General features: G+C 31.0%; 1 protein-coding gene across 1 annotated transcript; it reads right to left on the reverse strand.

Annotated features, from left to right (window-relative positions):
• Positions 1 to 2,409: 2,409 nt before the first annotated feature.
• On the reverse strand, positions 2,410 to 12,103 carry LOC114121551 (protein spinster homolog 1). Its single transcript, XM_027983959.2, has 11 exons — positions 11,688 to 12,103; positions 8,415 to 8,676; positions 7,200 to 7,355; positions 6,633 to 6,743; positions 6,484 to 6,538; positions 6,070 to 6,177; positions 5,510 to 5,771; positions 5,223 to 5,416; positions 3,474 to 3,558; positions 3,160 to 3,357; positions 2,410 to 2,571 (listed from the first exon to the last, which is right to left on the reverse strand). The coding sequence occupies exons 2-11, from the start codon at positions 8,651 to 8,653 to the stop codon at positions 2,414 to 2,416; spliced, it is 1,566 nt and encodes a 521-aa protein (XP_027839760.1). The 5' UTR covers positions 8,654 to 8,676; positions 11,688 to 12,103; the 3' UTR covers positions 2,410 to 2,413.
• Between the last annotated feature and the right edge of the window lie 811 nt (positions 12,104 to 12,914).

Raw genomic sequence — 12,914 nt, forward strand, 5'->3', positions numbered from 1 at the left:
CAAGTTCTCGTATGTGCGGTCATTGGCTTAAGCGTGGGGTGCACGTGGTAGGGTGGAAACGGTATGTTTCCGGTCTCGCGTCGTCAAATAAAAATACATACAAAATAAACGAAAAAAAGGTCGATGGCCAATTTCGTGGTCACATAAGGTACGTCGACCTTGGGTGGATATATCGAAATATATTCGTAGAAAATCGATTTGGTGACTCTCAATCACAGGGTCGTTTATTTTGGGTGTATTTTGCAGCTACTTGTGCGTGGTGACAATGATGTATGTCCTGTCTACGACGAGCTATTGTTTTCTCAGTGCTAAAAATACGCATCCGGATCCCTGTCGACCACTATACTATATGTGTTAAACTGTAGCCAGCTCAGAATCACTCAGTAGTCTGTTTTATTTTCATTCTCTCTCCCCCTCCTCCGGAAACCGAGTCCCACAAGTTGTCGTTCTTAATAATGTCCATGTCCGTCGAGTCGTTACCGCACTATTATGGTTTATACGTTGTTAAATTTTTTTTTTCAACTTCAAATCGGTGTTACACGCACGGGAAATATGTCAAAACGAATTACATGTGGGCTATTCATAGATTGGGTTATGTTTGTGTGTTGTGTCTTATATTATTATTTGCTTTTGTTTGTATTAAGTTAACATACATATGAATACCAGTGTGTAATTTATGTATAATGTAACGGAAAGACTTGACAAATATCATAACTTGTTTTAACCAATAATTTTTAATTATTATTTTTTATATATATATATCATTTACAAACTCTTACGCTAAAGAGTACAGTATATTTTGTTATGTTTTTTTTAATACGGAAATTAAACATTTTTAGATTTGATTACTTTCTTTTAGGTAAAATTGAAAAAACACTTGATTAATCTAATTTTTAGAAAAAATGCAATGGAAAAATTTTTCAATTTGATAAATAGTTTTTTTTTATAATTTTTTAATATATCAATATATTTTTGTAGTAAATTTATTTGAAACGTAATGACTTTTTACAAAATAATATGTTTGGACATTTTCAGACATTATTAATTAATCTTAAAATATTTAATATCCATATAATTGTCGTAGTTTTTTTCATACGTTTAACTTAGGTAGGTATATTAATTTTTCATTTTTATTTGTCAGGTCTTTTTGTTACATTCTGTACACACATATATGATATATATAGTATTATTATAGCTGGTAATTCACCAATGGCATTTTATTGAATTTATTATATTTAACTTGTTCAGATATACAATAAAAAGGTTAAGTACACTAATTAAAACGGGTTTTTATTCACGTAGTACAAACTTATGCGTATAAGTAAACATATGTGACGAGTTTTTTTGTTGCAATCGTTTTATTCAGTTAACCAATTAAGTTAGTTGAATGTAATTTAGGTATAAATAAGTTAAATTGTTTAAAACAAAATTTATTTATCATAATTTAAAATACTGTTATGTTTTTATTAGATGGGTATTAGGTATTCTAGTTATATGCAATATTATTTATTTATTCAAGGATTATAAAAATCAGTCAAATTTAATAATTATTATTTAAATTGCTATGATGGATGACGGTTTTACATTTTACAGAATACTAATTACTTGTGTTTCGTACTATTTGAACAAACTAGAATAATATATTATGATATGCAATATCAATGTTAAAAAATATTTACAACTGTTATTCTTTTGGTTTATGTAGAGACAATGATAATAATTTAAGATCATAAATTATTATATAATTTACGTTTTATAAAATATATTATTCATACAGTATTTTGAACATTTTTAAATATAATGCTAGTTAAAATACTACTAGAAATCGATTATTTACTATTCTCGAATCAGTATAAGCTTTTTTTTAATGACATATTTTGTGGTAGGTACTTACATTACTATATTATTATCTTAACACAAATCAAAAATAGATGATGTTTTATTGAATCATTGATGATATTTATTTCATATGAGTACTTTTATAAGAATGTTATTAAAATTATTGAATACAAGTTGTATTTTATTTTTAACCTACTCGTATTATTCGTATTTCAAATTGAGTTCAATAACAAAGCATCTTTCTGAAAAGTTTTAGGTACTTAAAAATGTTCAACTACTTATATATATATTTTTTATTGTAATTTATAGTTATTGTAATATTAAGATCTGCGGGGGCAACCCGAATATTTTTAGAAATAAAGTGTTAACCAATGCATTATATTTTAGTTAGAATCTGGATATTTTTTATATTTATAAAGTTTTTATTTTAATGGGGAAATTTTCGAATTACTATCTTAATTTAAACGCATTAAGCTAAAATAATAAATTATTGCCATTGTTGGCTCTAGCCTTGTATACAATATTTTTAATTAATTTAAATTTAATTACTATAAAATCAAACTAATATACCTTTTTAAAGATGGTTTTCTAGGCTTGGATAACCTTTAAGACCATTTTCCAATTCAGTATTCTTGAAGCCTCCATTTTCGATACCAGCTAATGTGTGAACATTAGTGTTCTTCGATTTTTTCTTTCCCATGAATAATACAGTCGTACCAAACATCAATGAACCTAAAATATTATAATAATTAAATTTACATACTGATTTGAAAGAAGGCATTTAAATAAATATCACATAAACTAAACAACCATAGATTAATATTATCTTTAATTGTCAATTCAATAAATCATAATTTATATCTAATAAGGTATAAATATATATGATAATAATATGTACAGCCACTACAGCTAATAATTAAAGTATTAAAATGTGTGTGTAGTTTATAGTATAATATATGTAAATGTGTATCTACTTTAAGTGTTTCAAAAGATTTAATCATAATATAAATAAAGTATTTTCTATTTTCTACTTTGTTTCAGTTTTTTTTTTCTTACACTATCAATAATTAAAAATTATTAACTAATTATTGAAGCAATTAATTTTATAAATAATATAAAATGTTGAAATAAAAGTTCTCAAGTATATTACCATTAGTAATAGACAAGATCATTGAAAACTAAATTAAATTAATTTACATCAATTATGTACATCAGGTACCGGCTACTATTTTTAATTTCTATTGTTCGGAGAAGTTTTTTTTTAAGGGGCAGTCTCCCAAACACGTATGTACGTATGTTTGCAGCTAACTGGGAACTTACTCAATAAGTAGAAACCGGCGTAGAAAATAGCCAAAGCTGTTTTGTAGTCGTATGCTTTTCTGACGGGTTCCACAAACATTGGAACATTACCACCGAAGTTGTTCATCCAAAACAGGAATGCACCAACAGTTGTTGATCGGACAGACATCGGTACAGACTCGACGAGTATGGCAAACAAGATACCGAACCACATTTCGGCTATAATAAATAATAAATAAATAATTATACGTATTATTGTGTTGTATTAAAATATCAGATAATAAATTAAAACATGAACTGTTGGTATTAACAGGTATTAGACATAGACGACTTACCGAATAAGTAAGATATGGCGAGTGTCACCATGGCACCGGTTGGTCCTAAGTAAATGCTTCCGTATGCAAAAGGTGTAGCGATCAACTGTAAAATTAAAATTATGATACTTAATCTTAATATAGGAAATATTTTAACGTGTTATTATGAAATCTTTAAATGACTTTCGAACAATTTAAATAATGATTTACATACAATATATAGCTAATGTTTTATTAATAAACTGTAACGATGTGTTGTGCTTTTACAATGTAACATTTTCATTGGAATAATTTATATTTTATTATGTTAAAAATTATTTTATTGAATAAAAATGTTTACTGTCTACAAAATTTTAAGAATGTAATTTATTGTTTATTAAAATTAATATTTACAGCCAAAATATTCTATTCACTAAATTATTTAATATTTCGTGAAATATACTTTAAAATTGCAGTATAATAAATAAATTATAACCTTTTTATTCTTAGTCGATTCAATAGTTTTTCTTTTTTTCTCTTAAAATAATATTTCATTTTGATATTAACTCTTAGTTTTACTTATTGAACATAATTTTTAGTTTAATATTTTGCCATATTAGTATTATACTGTTATCATAAATAATTGCTATTTGTTCTGAATAAAATATTATTAGATTAAACTTTCCAATTAGATGACTGTAAATGGAGAGCAAGTCAACTGAACTCTATACCGCATAACGTATTATGTACTGTTAAATGTCTTGTTTTTCACCTTTCTTTCAGGTTTTTATAAAGGTTCTTATATGAAATTAATACTAGGCAGTGATTTTATATAAATGTTTAACCTACTATTATACTAAATGACATACTTTTTACATTTATGATTTTTTATATTCGTTTAAAATTAAATTTTTTTATATATCAGGCTTCAGATATTTTTAAAAATATATACAAAAATATGTAAAAATATTTGAAAATGAATTTTATCATTATTCATTCTAAAATTTACATAGTTTTAAAAAAAAGAACTATTTAAAATATATTAATTTAATAAATTTATAACTTATTTGAACTCACATATTTTTAAAACTATATTTAAGTTAAATTTTATTATATTATGATTAAAAATGATGATATTTATATTACATAACACTAAAGTCAACTTTTGTAACAATATTGTGAAGATATATATTAATATAAATTAATATTAATTGAATATCTACGTCATATTATTTATATTTCAAAAATGTTTTGATCTATTTCATTCCAGAATTTTATTATATTTTAAGGCCGTTAAATTTTATGAGGCTTAATTGTGGCTGCTTAGTATAATTGATTTAAACTAATTAAAAATAGTAATATTCTAGTCAGATTAATAGATTTAAAATAATTGTGAGTTAATAATATTCTATTTAGTCAGTATTTACAATTCATGGCTAAGACGATAAGTATAATGGGCTCCATTTTTGATTTGATAGCTATGAAATATAAATGTAGTATATACGGACCACAATGATTATTCTTAAATAATATAACACTTATTTTAAAATTATAACTGTGTTTACATCACATGGTATACCATTTTCATCATATAAAACTACTGAACTTCTCATAATATGATACATTTTTATGATAAATGGATATTACCTATTGTATTATTGTAGGAATTAGTTGATCAGTCTTACCAAATTGTTTTGTATAATATTAAATTTTTATGATTGATAAATTTAATACTCTATAATATTTTTAAGGGTTTTTATCAGTGTTGACGGTATTTCGATATTTGCATACCTGACTTATAGCTAGCACAGCTACTCTAGATCTTATTCCGTATTTCTTCACAATACTGTCGGAAGTAACTCCACCGATTACAACACCAACGCTACCGACCAAGAATGTGACGACGAACAAAGACCAACCCAAATCGTAACCCGGGAAGATGTCACGGTAAAACAGGTCAGCGTTGTAAGCGAAACAGAATCCTCCTGTAAATAACAAAACAAACGCAAAACATTAAAAAATATTTTCATTCTTGACTTTATTTTATGTTTTAGATATTGAATTCTATCAGCTCGTACCAGTGTGTCTGATAGAAGCTGCAATGCACAAAATTAAAATTTTTGGTTGGAAAAGGACCTTCCAGATGGAGGTTTTCTCGGAACTTTCAGTCGGTGTAGAAGTAGTGTTTTGTACTGCGGAACGAGGTTTCGATGTTTCATTGTTATCATTATCGGCTTCTTCGCTGATTGCTTGTCTCTTAGGTTCAGTCATTGTGGTGATAGCTAAAGCTGCTACGATCAATCCAATCATTCCACTGACATAGTATGGCACTCTCCATCCCTAATTAATACATAATATGGTAAAGTTATTAGTAAAGAAAGTTTGTACAAGTTGAAATTTAAGACAGTTTAAGATATGAAGTGAAAGATTAAATCTAAACTAAAAATTAAAGTAGTAATTATTATTTATATTGTTGTTGAAATTTTTTGTAAACAAAATAAAAGTAACACAAGCGAAAATTAAATTAAAAATCAAACTTTGATACTTAAAATGTTTAAAATAAGGGACAATATTTTTTATAAAAATGTATTGAAGTATAAGTATTATAAAAAATTTAAGTAATTATTGTTTTACTCACCAAACCACCAACGTTCATTTCAGTAACGTATCGGCCGACTGGAAAAGCCAAACCAATACCAGCGTAAATTCCCCAGTTAAAGATCGCCATGACTAAACCTCGTTTTTCCTGAATCATAATTAAATAGTTATTAGTTATTACTGATTCACTTAGAACATTAACATAAAATTGTAAATAACAAGTAAAATACTTATTACGATTGGTTTTTTTAATGTTTCAACTATCTTGTTAAGTTAAAAATAATTTTCTCGGACTATTACGAAAAGAATGATAAATAATATTTGTTTACTATCTGCAGTGTAGATTTGTTAAAAATAAATTAAATAAAGCAAATTGGCAATAGTAACAATCGATTGGAGATTTATTTTTCATTGTATTTTACACGAACAAAGTCGTGATTCTGTGCGTGCTTACCTCTGAAAACAAATCGGACAGTATTCCCGTGGACAAGGGATTGGTACCGGCCTCGCTGTAACAAATAACGAAAGTATGATTATTAATCACCGAGGTCGCGTTTTTTGTTGTTGCCGTAATTTTATTGTTTTAAGAATATTGTTACCCACCCAACAGCAAGCATGATTCTGAGAAGTATCAGATGCCAGTAGCTGGTAGCCATACCAATGAGTCCGATAGCCGCGGCACTGATCAACGTGCACAGAGACAGAAGTCGTACTCTAAACAGTTCAAATGCATAATACAATTAATATAGTTGTAATAATCTCAACGTTGTTTAACGTTAACGATTTATAATAGACATTCGACATGCGCACCGAATAATACAGTAGAGCCAGTAGAAGTAACTAAACGTTTACAATACTCGCTTTTTATTAAAAACTGAAAATCATAAAGTTTTAATTATAATTGTTTTTCTTATATATTTTTTTTATATTTCTAATAAACTAGAACAACTCCTCGTTTATGTAGAACTAAAACGTAGGTTTACGTAATCTGTTTTACTTTGTTCGGTTTTCTACTGCCTTATTCGTTGCTTTTAGGTGCACATATATCGAGATTCAAGAGTAAAGACATATCGTATTATATACGGCTGTTTACTCCAATTCGATTATAACCCACGTCCGTTTTTAAATTGTTTTCATTTTTATCTCAATGTTTATCACGATTTTATTTACCTGTTGAATTTGTCTGCAGCCATTCCGAAGAATACGCCTACGATGGAGTAGACGGCGATGAACGCCGGTCCCGCCAATAGTTGATATTGGAAACCGAGTCCGTTGTAGTTCCATTCGCAGAACGGTGAACCGTCTTCCAGGACTAACAACTCGCACCTGTCAGGAGCATTTTATATATCAGTAAAACGTGTAGACAATAAAAACACAAAACGATTGCGGTCCAGTGACGAGCGTATTTTATATTGACATTATAATGCGATATGACCATGTTTTGGTCACTGGTTACTACAACGGTTTGCCGCGTAAGTGAAAACTACCGGCGTGTGTCGCATTATCTGGAAATTTAGATGCGCAACAAACCGTTTTGAAACCATCGAGACGAGAAAAAAAACGGCCGTCATGACCGTTTGAATATCGTAGTTTACACATTTACACACAAGGTTGCTGCAATACGAATTCAACGAGATAATGGTTCGAAATTATTGTTCGTGTCATTATAATCGAATAAACTTGACCCGGACTAATTACGTCGGTCGATACGAGATATATTATACAGCGTAATCGATTTATGGATTTAATGTTATTTTATCGTTTACCAAAAGCGTAATATTATTATTATCATCATCATCATTGTTTGTCATCAAACTCGGATCGAGGCGTGCGCGGTGCGTCGTAGGAGAACGCGCACGTGTGTGCTCGTACGTTTTACTACGCGCAATCTAAACAGCAATATTATTACGATAATATAGTGATGATAATACGGGTATAATTGAACATGAAAAAAAAAATAAATAAATAAAAAACGATCAAACAATAAAATACCGTCGACCAGAAGAAATGGTCGAATGCGTTCGTTATTGAGACGTCCGCGCCGTGTATTTTATTTCCCATCGCGTCGCTGAGTGGCCACGACCAATAATGCAAAAGCCAGTTTTCAGAGGTCGGTCGTATAACATAAAATAATGATATATAATGGGCATGATGTATCACTATATATCGTCTTTAATGCGCGTTTGACGACGATCGTAAACCGTACGGATCGCGCGCGTGTGTAATAATTTAAATCCGAAGAATATCGCCGAATATAAAATATAATTCGTACATTATACGCACGTCTCATAATAAAATTATAATATTCTACGTTTTGTCACGGCGTGTACCCTCCCCTCCTCTATCGATATTCGATATCATCTCGTAACACTGTTTAATACTTACGATCTCTGGTCGGGTGACGTATCGCAGCGTTCGTGTAAAGTGTAGTTGAACACGGTCGAATCGGCCAAGTGTTCCAGAAGTTGACATTTGATGTCTCCGTAATGTACGTCTCGAGCCGTCGCCTTGCTGGTTACTCCGATCAAGAAATGTCCCATTTCAGATGTCAAGTAACCCAATGTGAGGATCGTGAGCACGTACGTCTTGTACAGGAAACCCAATTTTTTGATGTAGGAATGCATCTCGATAGATTGATATGATATTCCTGAAATGACATGATAAAAAAATTAAAAAATGATATAATAATATTTTCAGCATAAGAAAAAAACATGGTATGGAAAAATTTAGGAAAAAATGTATGTAATCCGTGAATGAGTCAACGCCGATCTATGGCGTTTGCGTGCGTGCGTTTGCAGTTTGGAGGACCACGGGGTGGAATGCGTACATAGTTTTATGTCGAGCTGTCGTTGTTACAAACAAGGTTTGAGATTTATAACAACGCGGCGCAACAAACAAGTTCTAATAAGTCAAGGGTGTATTGCGCGAATACGCAAAATTCATGGTCACTATATTTATATATTATATTATTACTATAATATAATATTATATGATACAGTATTATAGTGTGTTTTATCTGAACACGTTTTTTTTCACAAATTTGAAAGTCAATTTATACAGCTTTATATACGAATTAACGCAACGGAACTGATGGGAAACGCATGTTTGCGATTTTCTTCCCGTGACCGATGGTCATTGTGGTTTGGACAATATTTAATGAGTAATATAACAAAAGACGTATATCGGCTTGAAAAAAAATCAATTAAAGTTCCCCAATGATTTTTGTTCGAGCACGTGGCCTAATTTTACCATTATTTAATCCAGACATATAGATATTGTTGACACTTTATTGTTTGACGAATAAACTAATGACTCAACAATTTATGTGTTTACCAATTTTTTTTAAGATTTTTTTTCATAGATTTTTTCTTTAAAGACATCATTGTAAATTATGTCTTTATATAATAATTATTATCTATCTTTGGCTCTTGGTGCCGGTCCAATGCGTTTCATCTTTGTAGGGTGTATAAAATATGTTCTTCTCATCGGATGACCTCCTCGGACGTTGCGGTGGCGGTTGAACGATATATGCGGTCGCCTGATACACATTCGATCATTTTCATGGTTTTCATATTTACGAGATGATAATTATTTTTCAATCCGAGATAGGTACAAAGAATAAATAAGATGGAAAAACAATTTCAAGATGACACAGTTAGATTGCAATAAAGAACCGTTTGTTTGCTGGCGACTGCTATTATAAACTCAAAGCCCAAGTTCATCGGAATCAGTCGTGTGTGTCTTCTGCTCGTGTGTACACGTCGTTTTGAGGTTATTCAGTTTTCACTTTTACTTTTTTTTTGCGAGCAAATCAACGACAGGCATCTATTGTTTTCCCGAATAATGTGTAAAAAATCTCCAGGGGGTAGAGTGGGGACAACTGAAATTAAAGGAAGTAATATGTTTGTATAATTTTAATTAAAATACTCATAGTTTGTTAAGATCTAAGCTTAGATCTTTCAGTTCGGTCTTCTCCGTTGACCTTGAGCTGGGACGCACTCGTGAGTTCCGCATTCAAAGAACGGTTATTGTAAAACATTGATACCGAGCCAATAAAAATTGTAACGAAATTTCGATATTGCGTTGCAAACATTAATTGATATCACGTATTACTGGCATTACGGAAACAAAAAAAGTTGATGCACGTTACGATTTGAATTTGTGACGTGATAACGTTTCGAAATTAAACAGTTGCACAAATAATAAATGTATGTAATGTAGACCAACTTAAAACATATTTGAAAAATTTTTGTTATTTAATAGTTAGAGTAAAATATTTACGAATGCACGATATTATACAAAAAATTATTATTTATCTTTTTGAAAGTATCTGTAGTTTAATAATTATTAGTTATTAGTTTGTACATTATAGCCGGTTTTCAACTTGGTATTGGAACTATTTCTTGTTCATTAATGCATTATTTCATTTTTTTACTCAAAATCGAAGGACATATTCATTTCAGTTTGTTCGAATATAAAAAGTATTGGTTTAATAATAAGTCGAAATTAGAACAAATATTACGTGAATCAGAAAAAATAAATAATTCTATACTGTTGAAATGCAATTATTATATAAATCATTAATAGTGTAGGTTCTATTAAACGGAATACTCTTAATAATACTACTGTAAACTCCAGCGATTATTCAGTTAAAACCTATTGAAATGTATTCACATTAATAAAAAATCATTCTCGGCGCGCATCACGCTTAATAAAATAATTAGTTTATTAGATACAGAGATAAGATGTATTTAATCCAATCAATAATTTATTTTATTTTGCACCTATCGAGATTTGTAAAATATCTAAAAAGATAAAATTTCAAGAGATATCAACACTTACTTTTATTAGTATCCTCTTTTTATAACATATATTGTAACCAACACAGTATAAATACCACGTATAGACGTGTAAATATGTAATATACATTCGATAGTTAATCGATCGCGTGAAGAATCTAATAAATTTAAATCGAACTTATAGGAAACGAGACTTAAAAAAACGAACAAACAAACGCGTTCCGATTGACTTGTACGTTGAACTGTAAGTTCGGTTTCACTGGTTGTGTGTATTTTTTCTGCCATATCGATCGTTTGGCGACGAAAAGTGTCGTCCTCCTTGTATCCAATTGGGGACAAATATAATTTATACGTGTATAATGTATGTAACTGAGATCACGCACACACACATACACACACACGCACACACACACACACACACGTACACATAATATTTATTATTATTTTCTTTAATAGCATTACAAGTCAAGGCCTATTATTATTGTCTTATTCATATTAATTTTTTTTTTTTTTTTGTGAATTTTTCGTGTATGTTTATAAAGACGAACAGCAGAGATGAAAATATTGTTGATTCACTCGGGAGTTTTTTTTTACATATTACTCTTGATTCAAATCCTAACATAAGGTTTTTCAATCTAAAAACTCGGTATACAATATCACTGAATGTCAGTTATATCATATACTCATCATTCTGTGAACGCGGTTTAATTTCATCGTTTACACAAATACACACACACACATACACGTTCAATGCACGCTCAGACAAAACAATATAAATATATATATATATTATGAAACAATCGCAAACACATGTGCGATTTAGCCAAGTAAACTTTCGCATGCTGTTATGTACACGTACCCTTTTAAACTTTAATGATACTTCGTAGTCTCGTCGACTTTTGGTGCTGTTGCCCGCGATTGGACGTTCTGCAACTGTGTTTTTATAGCAACGTAATGTTCGTTGTTTACGGTCAATCGGCGTGATGCTGAATAACCCGCGAACTCCTATATGTACGGTGTACGATGTGTAATATTCGACAAAGTATTCGTTCTTCGAACTACAGTGGCGGTTTGTAAAAAAAACGTTGGTTCGGAAATTCGAAGAAATCGAAATACGAGAAAATTATTATTATCGAATACTACTATGGCCCGGATATAGGGTTGTAAAAAACGAAATAAACACACAGCGTAAAAACAAAACTTAAAAATCTCGCAGAAAATCGCCAAACGGCGGCAACGGTCCGTCGGATACTGGTGACCGTTGGGATGTTCGGGTCCAATTTAAAACATCGGTCTAGAGGTAGGTACGGGTACAGACCTTGTACCCTCACCAGCGCGAGCAAACCGCCGCCGCCGCCGCGTGCGGCGATTGACGGTCACCTTCTCCACCTCCGCCACTGCCGCCGCCGACCGATTTCAAGGTCAACACATGCCTTTCGGTAAGCCCGATTGCGTTTTTCCACTTTTTTTTTTTCCATCTTCTTCTCTTTTCTGTACACTACATCCAATACCTGTATATTGTATCATTATCGACTCGCAGCACTCCATCAGGAAACATTCGATCGGCGCGGCAGCCGGAGGGTCTCCGCTGTGTGTTTACATTCGCAGAGGGGTGGGGACGGATCGCCTCCGGGAATCAATGCGGTTTTTTCATGCGGGTTTGGAATTTTTATGATCGCGAAACGACGTCACAATATACCAACTACGTTTCACGTGTGTAGTTATATTTTTCCCGCGGACCACACGTCGCAGCTTCGGGCGTCCAGTCAGACGAATGCGGACATTCCCAGTACACTACTACTATGTGGTAGTTATAATGACGTCGTATTAGCATCCTGTATTCTGTATGTTATTGTTTATTATTTTTGACGACGGATGAGTATGCAAATCGTATCGTCCGTCGTACATTCGTATGTAGGTATCAGTTCTCGTTTGCGGAAAAATAATAATATATAGATAGGTACATTCATAGGTGCAGTAATACAATTTCATCTTGGTTTAAGCCAAAACAGTTTGTTCTGTATACGCTTCAATTCTACGAATTCGTGACTCGTTGGAGACGTCTTTTTCGAAATAGTTTTGGCAA

This window comes from Aphis gossypii, chromosome 2, assembly GCF_020184175.1.
Source record: "Aphis gossypii isolate Hap1 chromosome 2, ASM2018417v2, whole genome shotgun sequence".
In the NCBI taxonomy this organism is placed as follows: domain Eukaryota; kingdom Metazoa; phylum Arthropoda; class Insecta; order Hemiptera; family Aphididae; genus Aphis; species Aphis gossypii.

What these genes read in the sequence shown, in the direction of transcription:
- LOC114121551 (XM_027983959.2), bottom strand. Translation starts at nt 8,653, where the DNA reads ATGCATTCCTACATCAAAAAATTGGGTTTCCTGTACAAGACGTACGTG. An exon ending in AGAATCATGCTTGCTGTTGG is followed by an intron (nt 6,539 to 6,632) that starts GTGGGTAACAAT and finishes TATTTGTTACAG; the next exon opens with CGAGGCCGGTACCAATCCCT. An exon ending in CGCCATATCTTACTTATTCG is followed by an intron (nt 3,358 to 3,473) that starts GTAAGTCGTCTA and finishes TATTTATTATAG; the next exon opens with CCGAAATGTGGTTCGGTATC.